We start from the raw sequence: 13,708 nt of genomic DNA, 5'->3' as shown, positions 1-13,708 counted from the left end.
GCGGGGGGGTGTGAGTGAGTTGCAGGGGGGTGTGAGTGAGTTGCGGGGGTGTGTGAGTGAGTTGCGGGGGGGTGTGAGTGAGTTGCAGGGGGGTGTGAGTGAGTTGCGGGGGGGTGTGAGTGAGTTGCGGGGGGGTGTGAGTGAGTTGCGGGGGGGTGTGAGTGAGTTGCGGGGGGTGTGTGAGTGAGTTGCGGGGGTGTGTGAGTGAGTTGCGGGAGTGTGTGAGTGAGTTGCGAGGGTGTGTGGGTGAGTTGCGGGGGGGTGTGTGAGAGTTGCGAGGGTGCGTGAGTGAGTTGCGGGGGTGTGTGAGTGAGTTGCGAGGGTGTGTGGGTGAGTTGCGGGGGGGTGTGAGAGAGTTGCAAGGGTGTGTGAGTGAGTTGCGGGGGGGGTGTGAGTGAGTTGCGAGGGTGTGTGGGTGAGTTGCGGGGGGGTGTGAGAGAGTTGCGAAGGTGTGTGCGTGAGTTGCGGGGGGGTGTGAGTGAGTTGCGGGGGGGTGTGAGTGAGTTGCGGGGGGGTGTGAGTGAGTTGCGGGGGGGTGTGAGTGAGTTGCGGGGGGGTGTGAGTGAGTTGCGGGGGGATGTGAGTGAGTTGCGGGGGGGTGTGAGTGAGTTGCGGGGGGGTGTGAGTGAGTTGCGGGGGGGTGTGAGTGAGTTGCGGGGGGGTGTGAGTGAGTTGCGGGGGGGTGTGAGTGAGTTGCGGGGGTGTGTGCTGTTCCAGGGTCAGTGTTGCTCTGGAAGCCTCTCTCGAGCGGTCAGCGGTACTGGTCACAATGAGAAGCGTTAATGTGTTTGCTCCATTTTCAGGAATTACACTGTTTACGTTCTCGACAACCAGAATCTCCAAAAGCTCTGGAACTGGAACCGCCACACACTCAGCATTCCCGTGGGACGGATGTACTTCGCCTTCAATCCCAAACTCTGCCTCTCGGAGATTTACAGGATGGAGGAGGTGACGGGAACAAAGGGGAGGCAGAACAACGCGGAGATTGACCCTCGCACCAACGGGGACCGCGTTTCCTGTAAGACCTCCCCACTTCGCCAATTGTTTTTGTATCATCAAGGAGTTAGAGACAGAGTAAAGCTCACTCTACACTGTCCCCATCAAACACTCCCAGGCCAGGAACAGCACGGGGTTAGATACAGAGTAAAGCTCCCTCTACACTGTCCCCATCAAACACTCCCAGGCCAGGAACAGCACGGGGTTAGATACAGAGTAAAGCTCCCTCTACACTGTCCCCATCAAACACACCCAGGACAGGTACAGCACAGGGTTAGGTACAGAGTAAAGCTCCCTCTACACTGTCCCCATCAAACACACCCAGGACAGGTACAGCACAGGGTTAGGTACAGAGTAAAGCTCCCTCTACACTGTCCCCATCAAACACTCCCAGGACAGGTACAGCACGGGGTTAGATACAGAGTAAACCTCCCTCTACACTGTCCCCATCAAACACTCCCAGGACAGGTACCGCACAGGGTTAGGTACAGAGTAAAGCTCCCTCTACACTGTCCCCATCAAACACTCCCGGGACAGGTACAGCACAGGGTTAGGTACAGAGTAAAGCTCCCTCTACACTGTCCCCATCAAACACTCCCAGGACAGGAACAGCACGGGTTTAGATACAGAGTAAAGCTCCCTCTACACTGTCCCCATCAAACACTCCCGGGACAGGTACAGCACAGGGTTAGGTACAGAGTAAAGCTCCCTCTACACTGTCCCCATCAAACACTCCCAGGACAGGTACAGCACGGGGCTAGATACAGAGTAAAGCTCTCTCTACACTGTCCCCATCAAACACACCCAGGACAGGTACAGCACGGGGTTAGATACAGAGTAAAGCTCCCTCTACACTGTCCCCATCAAACACTCACAGGACAGGTACAGCACGGGGTTAGATACAGAATAAAGCTCCCTCTACAGTGTCCCCATCAAACACTCCCAGGACAGGTACAGCACGGGTTTAGATACAGAGTAAAGCTCCCTCTACACTGTCCCCATCAAACACACCCAGGACAGGAACAGCACGGGGTTAGATACAGAGTAAAGCTCCCTCTACACTGTCCCCATCAAACACTCCCAGGACAGGTACAGCACGGGGTTAGATACAGAGTAAAGCTCCCTCTACACTGTCCCCATCAAACACTCCCAGGACAGGTACAGCACGGAGTTAGATACAGAGTAAAGCTCCCTCTACACTGTCCCCCATCAAACACTCGCGGGACAGGTACAGCACTGGGTTAGATACAGAGTAAAGCTCCCTCCAGACTGTCCCCATCAAACAGTCCCAGGACAGGTACAGCACGGGGTTAGATACAGAGTAAAGCTCCCTCTACACTGTCCCCATCAAACACTCCCAGGCCAGGAACAGCACGGGGTTAGATACAGAGTAAAGCTCCCTCTACACTGTCCCCATCAAACACACCCAGGACAGGTACAGCACAGGGTTAGGTACAGAGTAAAGCTCCCTCTACACTGTCCCCATCAAACACACCCAGGACAGGTACAGCACAGGGTTAGGTACAGAGTAAAGCTCCCTCTACACTGTCCCCATCAAACACTCCCAGGACAGGTACAGCACGGGGTTAGATACAGAGTAAACCTCCCTCTACACTGTCCCCATCAAACACTCCCAGGACAGGTACCGCACAGGGTTAGGTACAGAGTAAAGCTCCCTCTACACTGTCCCCATCAAACTCTCCCAGGACAGGAACAGCACGGGGTTAGATACAGAGTAAAGCTCCCTCTACACTGTCCCCATCAAACACTCCCGGGACAGGTACAGCACAGGGTTAGGTACAGAGTAAAGCTCCCTCTACACTGTCCCCATCAAACACTCCCAGGACAGGAACAGCACGGGTTTAGATACAGAGTAAAGCTCCCTCTACACTGTCCCCATCAAACACTCCCGGGACAGGTACAGCACAGGGTTAGGTACAGAGTAAAGCTCCCTCTACACTGTCCCCATCAAACACTCCCAGGACAGGTACAGCACGGGGCTAGATACAGAGTAAAGCTCTCTCTACACTGTCCCCATCAAACACACCCAGGACAGGTACAGCACGGGGTTAGATACAGAGTAAAGCTCCCTCTACACTGTCCCCATCAAACACTCACAGGACAGGTACAGCACGGGGTTAGATACAGAATAAAGCTCCCTCTACAGTGTCCCCATCAAACACTCCCAGGACAGGTACAGCACGGGTTTAGATACAGAGTAAAGCTCCCTCTACACTGTCCCCATCAAACACACCCAGGACAGGAACAGCACGGGGTTAGATACAGAGTAAAGCTCCCTCTACACTGTCCCCATCAAACACTCCCAGGACAGGTACAGCACGGGGTTAGATACAGAGTAAAGCTCCCTCTACACTGTCCCCATCAAACACTCCCAGGACAGGTACAGCACGGAGTTAGATACAGAGTAAAGCTCCCTCTACACTGTCCCCCATCAAACACTCGCGGGACAGGTACAGCACTGGGTTAGATACAGAGTAAAGCTCCCTCCAGACTGTCCCCATCAAACAGTCCCAGGACAGGTACAGCACGGGGTTAGATACAGAGTAAAGCTCCCTCTACACTGTCCCCATCAAACACTCCCAGGACAGGTACAGCACGGGGTTAGATACAGAGTAAAGCTCCCTCTACACTGTCCCCATCAAACACTCCCAGGCCAGGAACAGCACGGGGTTAGATACAGAGTAAAGCTCCCTCTACACTGTCCCCATCAAACACACCCAGGACATGTACAGCACAGGGTTAGGTACAGAGTAAAGCTCCCTCTACACTGTCCCCATCAAACACTCCCAGGACAGGTACAGCACGGGGTTAGATACAGAGTAAAGCTCCCTCTACACTGTCCCCATCAAACACTCCCAGGACAGGTACAGCACGGGGTTAGATACAGAGTAAAGCTCCCTCTACACTGTCCCCATCAAACACTCCCAGGCCAGGAACAGCACGGGGTTAGATACAGAGTAAAGCTCCCTCTACACTGTCCCCATCAAACACACCCAGGACAGGTACAGCACAGGGTTAGGTACAGAGTAAAGCTCCCTCTACACTGTCCCCATCAAACACACCCAGGACAGGTACAGCACAGGGTTAGGTACAGAGTAAAGCTCCCTCTACACTGTCCCCATCAAACACTCCCAGGACAGGTACAGCACGGGGTTAGATACAGAGTAAACCTCCCTCTACACTGTCCCCATCAAACACTCCCAGGACAGGTACAGCACAGGGTTAGGTACAGAGTAAAGCTCCCTCTACACTGTCCCCATCAAACTCTCCCAGGACAGGAACAGCACGGGGTTAGATACAGAGTAAAGCTCCCTCTACACTGTCCCCATCAAACACTCCCGGGACAGGTACAGCACAGGGTTAGGTACAGAGTAAAGCTCCCTCTACACTGTCCCCATCAAACACTCCCAGGACAGGAACAGCACGGGGTTAGATACAGAGTAAAGCTCCCTCTACACTGTCCCCATCAAACACTCCCGGGACAGGTACAGCACAGGGTTAGGTACAGAGTAAAGCTCCCTCTACACTGTCCCCATCAAACACTCCCAGGACAGGTACAGCACGGGGTTAGATACAGAGTAAAGCTCTCTCTACACTGTCCCCATCAAACACACCCAGGACAGGTACAGCACGGGGTTAGATACAGAGTAAAGCTCCCTCTACACTGTCCCCATCAAACACTCACAGGACAGGTACAGCACGGGGTTAGATACAGAATAAAGCTCCCTCTACAGTGTCCCCATCAAACACTCCCAGGACAGGTACAGCACGGGTTTAGATACAGAGTAAAGCTCCCTCTACACTGTCCCCATCAAACACACCCAGGACAGGAACAGCACGGGGTTAGATACAGAGTAAAGCTCCCTCTACACTGTCCCCATCAAACACTCCCAGGACAGGTACAGCACGGGGTTAGATACAGAGTAAAGCTCCCTCTACACTGTCCCCATCAAACACTCCCAGGACAGGTACAGCACGGAGTTAGATACAGAGTAAAGCTCCCTCTACACTGTCCCCCATCAAACACTCGCGGGACAGGTACAGCACGGGGTTAGATACAGAGTAAAGCTCCCTCCAGACTGTCCCCATCAAACACTCCCAGGACAGGTACAGCACGGGGTTAGATACATAGTAAAGCTCCCTCTACACTGTCCCCATCAAACACTCCCAGGACAGGTACAGCACGGGGTTAGATACAGAGTAAAGCTCCCTCTACACTGTCCCCATCAAACACTCCCAGGACAGGGACAGCACGGGGTTAGATACAGAGTAAAGCTCCCTCTACACTGTCCCCATCAAACACTCCCAGGACAGGTACAGCACGGGGTTAGATACAGAGTAAAGCTCCCTCTACACTGTCCCCATCAAACACTCCCAGGACAGGAACAGCACGGGGTTAGATACAGAATAAATCTCCCTCTACACTGTCCCCATCAAACACTCCCAGGACAGGTACAGCACGGGGTTAGATACAGAGTAAAGCTCCGTCTACACTATCCCCATCAAACACTCCCAGAACAGGTACAGCACAGGGTTAGATCAGAGTAAAGCTCCCTCTACACTGTCCCCATCAAACACACCCAGGACAGGTACAGCACGGGGTTAGATACAGAGTAAAGCACCCTCTACACTGACCCCATCAAACACTCCCAGGACAGGTACAGCACGGGGTTAGATACAGAATAAAGCTCCCACTACACTGTCCCCATCAAACACTCCCAGGACAGGTACAGCACGGGGTTAGATACAGAGTAAAGCTCCCTCTACACTGTCCCCATCAAACACCCCCAGGACAGGTCCAGCACGGGGTTAGATACAGAGTAAAGCTCCCTCTACACTGTCCCCATCATACACTCCCAGGACAGGTACAGCACGGGGTTAGATACAGAGTAAAGCTCCCTCTATACTGTCCCCCATCAAACACTCGCGGGACAGGTACAGCACGGGGTTAGATACAGAGTAAAGCTCCCTCTACACTGTCCCCATCAAACACTCCCAGGACAGGTACAGCACGGGGTTAGATACAGAGTAAAGCTCCCTCTACACTCTCCCCATCAAACACTCCCAGGACAGGTACAGCACGGGGTTAGTTACCGAGTGAAGCTGCCTGAAGACTAAGCCGACCATCGGGGTGATTGCTGTGACGGGGACAACATTACCTGATAGGGTGATGCAAACAGGTGCAATAGGAACTGGCAACAGGGGAGACTGAAGTAGTCATCTGTCAATACAGAGCGTTTGTACATCTGAGAGAAGAAACAGGCTATCAAAACTTTATGCCTGGCACCCATCAGGACAGGTTCACGAGGATAACCAATTGTAAAGGAAACAACAATTCACACTTCACAAGAGGAGAGTGACTTTTAAAAGGGGAGCGAGATTTACACTAGGTTCAGGGAGGTTCACAGTGGGGGCTGATGGAGCAATTGGATCGAGCTCCGTCCAAAAGCCAATGGGGAGATGATGGGCCGAATGGCCAGCGAGTATGCTGTGTGCCTCTCTCTGACCCTCAGAACTCTGGTCTATGTTCTAGGTAAAAGTTACATGCTGCGATTCATCTCAAACAGTACCTACACAGACCGGATCCTCCTGAAATGGGAACGCTACGAGCCCCAGGATTATCGGGACCTGCTGAGTTTCATTGTCTATTACAGGGATGCGTAAGTACTGAGGCCGGTTGGGATTGACTGCTCAGTGCGATCCCCTCGAGCTTCTCGATGGTACAGGTCACGGGTTTCTGGAAATAGGAGGGGCAGTGCCCAGCGCCTCGGACAGTGCCCAGCGCCTCGGACAGTGCCCAGCGCCTCGGACAGTGCCCAGCGCCTCGGACAGTGCCCAGCTCCTCGGACAGTGCCCAGCCCCTCAGACAGTGCCCAGCGCCTCGGACAGTGCCCAGCGCCTCGGACAGTGCCCAGCGCCTCGGACAGTGCCCAGCCCCTCGGACAGTGCCCAGCGCCTCGGACAGTGCCCAGCGCCTCGGACAGTGCCCAGCGCCTCGGACAGTGCCCAGCGCCTCGGACAGTGCCCAGCCCCTCGGACAGTGCCCAGCGCCTCGGACAGTACCCAGCGCCTCGGACAGTGCCCAGCTCCTCGGACAGTGCCCAGCGCCTCGGACAGTGCCCAGCGCCTCGGACAGTACCCAGTGCCTCGGACAGTGCCCAGCACCTCGGACAGAGCCCAGCTCCTCGGACAGTGCCCAGCACCTCGGACAGTGCCCAGCGCCTCAGACAGTGCCCAGCGCCTCGGACAGTGCCCAGTGCCTCGGACAGTGCCCAGCTCCTCGGACAGTGCCCAGCGCCTCGGACAGTGCCCAGCACCTCGGACAGTGCCCAGCACCTCGGACAGTGCCCAGCGCCTCAGACAGTGCCCAGCGCCTCGGACAGTACCCAGCGCCTCGGACAGTGCCCAGCTCCTCGGACAGTGCCCAGCGCCTCGGACAGTGCCCAGCACCTCGGACAGTGCCCAGCGCCTCAGACAGTGCCCAGCACCTCGGACAGTGCCCAGAGCCTCAGACAGTGCCCAGCTCCTCGGACAGTGCCCAGTGCCTCGGACAGTGCCCAGTGCCTCGGACAGTGCCCAGCACCTCGGACAGTGCCCAGCACCTCGGACAGTGCCCAGCACCTCGGACAGTGCCCAGCGCCTCGGACAGTGCCCAGCACCTCGGACAGTGCCCAGCACCTCGGACAGTGTCCAGTGCCTCGGACAGTGCCCAGCGTCTCGGACAGTGCCCAGCACCTCGGACAGTGCCCAGCGCCTCGGACAGTGCCCAGCGTCTCGGACAGTGCCCAGCGCCTCGGACAGTGCCCAGCGCCTCAGACAGTGCCCAGCGCCTCAGACAGTGCCCAGCTCCTCGGACAGTGCCCAGCTCCTCGGACAGTGCCCAGCACCTCGGACAGTGCCCAGCTCCTCAGACAGCGCCCAGCACCTCGGACAGCGCCCAGCACCTCGGACAGAGCCCAGCTCCTCGGACAGTGCCCAGCGTCTCGGACAGTGCCCAGCGCCTCAGACAGAGCCCAGTGCCTCGGACAGTGCCCAGCGCCTCGGACAGCGCCCAGCGCCTCGGACAGTGCCCAGCGCCTCGGACAGTGCCCAGCGCCTCGGACAGCGCCCAGCACCTCGGACAGCGCCCAGCGCCTCGGACAGCGCCCAGCGCCTCGGACAGCGCCCAGCACCTCGGACAGTGTCCAGCACCTCGGACAGTGTCCAGCACCTCGGACAGTGCCCAGCGTCTCGGACAGTGCCCAGCGCCTCGGACAGCGCCCAGCGTCTCGGACAGAGCCCAGCGCCTCGGACAGTGCCCAGCGCCTCGGACAGTGCCCAGCGCCTCGGACAGCGCCCAGCCCCTCGGACAGCGCCCAGCGCCTCGGACAGTGCCCAGCACCGCGGACAGTGCCCAGCGCCTCGGACAGTGCCCAGCGCCTCGGACAGCGTCCAGCGCCTCGGACAGCGTCCAGCGCCTCGGACAGCGCCCAGCGTCTCGGACAGTGCCCAGCGCCTCGGACAGTGCCCAGCGCCTCGGACAGTGCCCAGCGCCTCAGACAGTGCCCAGCGCCTCAGACAGTGCCCATCGCCTCAGACAGCGCCCAGCCCCTCGGACAGCGCCCAGCGCCTCGGACAGCGCCCAGCGCCTCGGACAGCGCCCAGCGCCTCGGACAGTGCCCAGCGCCTCGGACAGCGCCCAGCGCCTCGGACAGTGCCCAGCGCCTCGGACATGGCCCAGCGCCTCGTACAGTGCCCAGCTCCTCGGACAGTGCCCAGTGCCTCGGACCGTGCCCAGCGCCTCGGACAGTGCCCAGCGCCTCGGACAGTGCCCAGCTCCTCGGACAGCGCCCAGCGCCTCGGACCGTGCCCAGTGCCTCGGACAATGCCCAGCGCCTCGGACAGTGCCCAGCGCCTCGGACAGTGCCCAGCGCCTCGGACAGCGCCCAGCGCCTCGGACAGCGCCCAGCGCCTCGGACAGCGCCCAGCCCCTCGGACAGCGCCCAGCGCCTCGGACAGTGCCCAGCGCCTCGGACAGTGCCCAGCACCTCGGACAGTGTCCAGTGCCTCGGACAGTGCCCAGCGTCTCGGACAGTGCCCAGCACCTCGGACAGTGCCCAGCGCCTCAGACAGTGCCCAGCGCCTCAGACAGTGCCCAGCTCCTCGGACAGTGCCCAGCTCCTCGGACAGTGCCCAGCACCTCGGACAGTGCCCAGCTCCTCAGACAGCGCCCAGCACCTCGGACAGCGCCCAGCACCTCGGACAGAGCCCAGCTCCTCGGACAGTGCCCAGCGTCTCGGACAGTGCCCAGCGCCTCAGACAGTGCCCAGTGCCTCGGACAGTGCCCAGCGCCTCGGACAGCGCCCAGCGCCTCGGACAGTGCCCAGCGCCTCGGACAGTGCCCAGCGCCTCGGACAGCGCCCAGCACCTCGGACAGCGCCCAGCGCCTCGGACAGCGCCCAGCGCCTCGGACAGCGCCCAGCTCCTCGGACAGTGTCCAGCACCTCGGACAGTGTCCAGCACCTCGGACAGTGCCCAGCGTCTCGGACAGTGCCCAGCGCCTCGGACAGCGCCCAGCGTCTCGGACAGAGCCCAGCGCCTCGGACAGTGCCCAGCGCCTCGGACAGTGCCCAGCGCCTCGGACAGCGCCCAGCCCCTCGGACAGCGCCCAGCGCCTCGGACAGTGCCCAGCACCGCGGACAGTGCCCAGCGCCTCGGACAGTGCCCAGCGCCTCAGACAGCGCCCAGCGCCTCGGACAGCGTCCAGCGCCTCGGACAGCGTCCAGCGCCTCGGACAGCGCCCAGCGTCTCGGACAGTGCCCAGCGCCTCGGACAGTGCCCAGCGCCTCGGACAGTGCCCAGCGCCTCAGACAGTGCCCAGCGCCTCAGACAGTGCCCATCGCCTCAGACAGCGCCCAGCCCCTCGGACAGCGCCCAGCGCCTCGGACAGCGCCCAGCGCCTCGGACAGCGCCCAGCGCCTCGGACAGTGCCCAGCGCCTCGGACAGCGCCCAGCGCCTCGGACAGTGCCCAGCGCCTCGGACATGGCCCAGCGCCTCGGACAGTGCCCAGCTCCTCGGACAGTGCCCAGTGCCTCGGACCGTGCCCAGCGCCTCGGACAGTGCCCAGCGCCTCGGACAGTGCCCAGCTGCTCGGACAGCGCCCAGCGCCTCGGACCGTGCCCAGTGCCTCGGACAATGCCCAGCGCCTCGGACAGTGCCCAGCGCCTCGGACAGTGCCCAGCGCCTCGGACAGCGCCCAGCGCCTCGGACAGCGCCCAGCGCCTCGGACAGCGCCCAGCCCCTCGGACAGCGCCCAGCGCCTTGGACAGTGCCCAGCGCCTCGGACAGCGCCCAGCGCCTCGGACAGTGCCCAGCGCCTCGGACATGGCCCAGCACCTCGGACAGCGCCCAGCGCCTCGGACAGCGCCCAGCCCCTCGGACAGCGCCCAGCGCCTCGGACAGTGTCCAGAGCCTCGGACAGTGCCCAGCGCCTTGGACAGTGCCCAGCGCCTCGGACAGTGCCCAGCGCCTCGGACAGTGCCCAGCGCCTCGGACAGTGCCCAGCGCCTCGGACAGCGCCCAGCACCTCGGACAGTGCCCAGCACCTCGGACTGTGCCCAGCGCCTCGGACAGTGCCCAGCTCCTCGGACAGTGCCCAGCACCTCGGACAGCGCCCAGCACCTCGGACATGGCCCAGCTCCTCGGACAGTGCCCAGCGCCTCGGACAGTGCCCAGCGCCTCGGACAGTGCCCAGCTCCTTGGACAGTGCCCAGCACCTCGGACAGTGCCCAGCACCTCGGACAGTGCCCAGTGCCTCGGACCGTGCCCAGCGCCTCGGACAGTGTCCAGAGCCTCGGACAGTGCCCAGCGCCTTGGACAGTGCCCAGCGCCTCGGACAGTGCCCAGCGCCTCGGACCGTGCCCAGCGTCTCGGACAGTGCCCAGCGCCTCGGACAGTGCCCAACGCCTCGGACCGTGCCCAACGTCTCGGACAGTGCCCAGCGTCTCGGACAGTGCCCAGCGCCTCGGACTGTGCCCAGCGCCTCGGACAGTGCCCAGCGCCTCGGACAGTGCCCAGCTCCTCGGACAGTGCCCAGCTCCTCGAACAGAGCCCAGCGCCTCGGACAGTGCCCAGCGCCTCGGACAGTGCCCAGCTCCTCGGACAGAACCCAGCGCCTCGGACAGTGCCCAGCACCTCGGACAGAGCCCAGCGCCTCGGACAGAGCCCAGCGCCTCGGACAGAGCCCAGCTCCTCGGACAGAACCCAGCGCCTCGGACAGTGCCCAGCACCTCGGACAGAGCCCAGCGCCTCGGACAGAGCCCAGCGCCTCGGACAGAGCCCAGCGCCTCGGACAGAGCCCAGCGCCTCGGACTGTGCCCAGCGCCTCGGACAGCGCCCAGCTCCTCGGACAGCGCCCAGCTCCTCGGACAGCGCCCAGCGCCTCGGACAGTGCCCAGCGCCTCGGACAGTGCCCAGCTCCTCGGACAGTGCCCAGCACCTCGGACAGTGCCCAGCACCTCGGACAGTGCCCAGTGCCTCGGACCGTGCCCAGCGCCTCGGACAGTGTCCAGAGCCTCGGACAGTGCCCAGCGCCTTGGACAGTGCCCAGCGCCTCGGACAGTGCCCAGCGCCTCAGACCGTGCCCAGCGTCTCGGACAGTGCCCAGCGCCTCGGACAGTGCCCAGCGTCTCGGACAGTGCCCAGCGCCTCGGACAGTGCCCAGCGCCTCGGACAGTGCCCAGCGCCTCGGACAGTGCCCAGCGCCTCGGACAGTGCCCAGTGCCTCGGACAGTGCCCAGCTCCTCGGACAGAGCCCAGCGCCTCGGACAGAGCCCAGCGCCTCGGACAGTGCCCAGCGCCTCGGACAGTGCCCAGCGCCTCGGACAGTGCCCAGCTCCTCGGACAGCGCCCAGCGCCTCGGACCGTGCCCAGTGCCTCGGACAATGCCCAGCGCCTCGGACAGTGCCCAGCGCCTCGGACAGTGCCCAGCGCCTCGGACAGCGCCCAGCGCCTCGGACAGCGCCCAGCGCCTCGGACAGCGCCCAGCCCCTCGGACAGCGCCCAGCGCCTCGGACAGTGCCCAGCGCCTCGGACAGCGCCCAGCGCCTCGGACAGTGCCCAGCGCCTCGGACATGGCCCAGCACCTCGGACAGCGCCCAGCGCCTCGGACAGCGCCCAGCCCCTCGGACAGCGCCCAGCGCCTCGGACAGTGTCCAGAGCCTCGGACAGTGCCCAGCGCCTTGGACAGTGCCCAGCACCTCGGACAGTGCCCAGCGCCTCGGACAGTGCCCAGCGCCTCGGACAGTGCCCAGCGCCTCGGACAGCGCCCAGCACCTCGGACAGCGCCCAGCACCTCGGACTGTGCCCAGCGCCTCGGACAGTGCCCAGCTCCTCGGACAGTGCCCAGCACCTCGGACAGCGCCCAGCACCTCGGACATGGCCCAGCTCCTCGGACAGTGCCCAGCGCCTCGGACAGTGCCCAGCGCCTCGGACAGTGCCCAGCTCCTTGGACAGTGCCCAGCACCTCGGACAGTGCCCAGCACCTCGGACAGTGCCCAGTGCCTCGGACCGTGCCCAGCGCCTCGGACAGTGTCCAGAGCCTCGGACAGTGCCCAGCGCCTTGGACAGTGCCCAGCGCCTCGGACAGTGCCCAGCGCCTCGGACCGTGCCCAGCGTCTCGGACAGTGCCCAGCGCCTCGGACAGTGCCCAACGCCTCGGACCGTGCCCAACGTCTCGGACAGTGCCCAGCGTCTCGGACAGTGCCCAGCGCCTCGGACTGTGCCCAGCGCCTCGGACAGTGCCCAGCGCCTCGGACAGTGCCCAGCGCCTCGGACAGTGCCCAGCTCCTCGAACAGAGCCCAGCGCCTCGGACAGAGCCCAGCGCCTCGGACAGAGCCCAGCGCCTCGGACAGTGCCCAGCGCCTCGGACAGTGCCCAGCTCCTCGGACAGAACCCAGCGCCTCGGACAGTGCCCAGCACCTCGGACAGAGCCCAGCGCCTCGGACAGAGCCCAGCGCCTCGGACAGAGCCCAGCGCCTCGGACAGAGCCCAGCGCCTCGGACTGTGCCCAGCGCCTCGGACAGTGCCCAGCTCCTCGAACAGAGCCCAGCGCCTCGGACAGTGCCCAGCGCCTCGGACAGTGCCCAGCTCCTCGGACAGAACCCAGCGCCTCGGACAGTGCCCAGCACCTCGGACAGAGCCCAGCGCCTCGGACAGAGCCCAGCGCCTCGGACAGAGCCCAGCTCCTCGGACAGAACCCAGCGCCTCGGACAGTGCCCAGCACCTCGGACAGAGCCCAGCGCCTCGGACAGAGCCCAGCGCCTCGGACAGAGCCCAGCGCCTCGGACAGAGCCCAGCGCCTCGGACTGTGCCCAGCGCCTCGGACAGCGCCCAGCTCCTCGGACAGCGCCCAGCTCCTCGGACAGCGCCCAGCGCCTCGGACAGTGCCCAGCGCCTCGGACAGTGCCCAGCTCCTCGGACAGTGCCCAGCACCTCGGACAGTGCCCAGCACCTCGGACAGTGCCCAGTGCCTCGGACCGTGCCCAGCGCCTCGGACAGTGTCCAGAGCCTCGGACAGTGCCCAGCGCCTTGGACAGTGCCCAGCGCCTCGGACAGTGCCCAGCGCCTCAGACCGTGCCCAGCGTCTCGGACAGTGCCCAGCGCCTCGGACAGTGCCCAGCGTCTCGGACAGTGCCCAGCGCCTCGGACAG

The 13,708-nt window shown here is 62.7% G+C and overlaps 1 protein-coding gene across 1 annotated transcript in view; it reads left to right on the top strand.

Moving 5' to 3' along the window:
• The first annotated feature begins 808 nt into the window (after positions 1-808).
• The window catches only part of LOC140402944 (insulin-like growth factor 1 receptor), a 125,158-nt gene continuing 112,258 nt past the window's right edge, over positions 809-13,708 (top strand). Inside the window, exons 1-2 of the mRNA XM_072490586.1 lie at positions 809-1,018; positions 6,551-6,677. Of these exons, the coding sequence (XP_072346687.1) occupies positions 892-1,018; positions 6,551-6,677 (254 nt within the window). The 5' untranslated portion in view covers positions 809-891. The remainder of the gene's footprint in view (positions 1,019-6,550; positions 6,678-13,708) is intronic.

This window comes from Scyliorhinus torazame, chromosome 26, assembly GCF_047496885.1.
Source record: "Scyliorhinus torazame isolate Kashiwa2021f chromosome 26, sScyTor2.1, whole genome shotgun sequence".
NCBI lineage: Eukaryota > Metazoa > Chordata > Chondrichthyes > Carcharhiniformes > Scyliorhinidae > Scyliorhinus > Scyliorhinus torazame.
The sequence above is the reverse complement of the archived record's forward strand: the minus strand, read 5'-3'. Positions and strand labels throughout refer to the sequence as shown.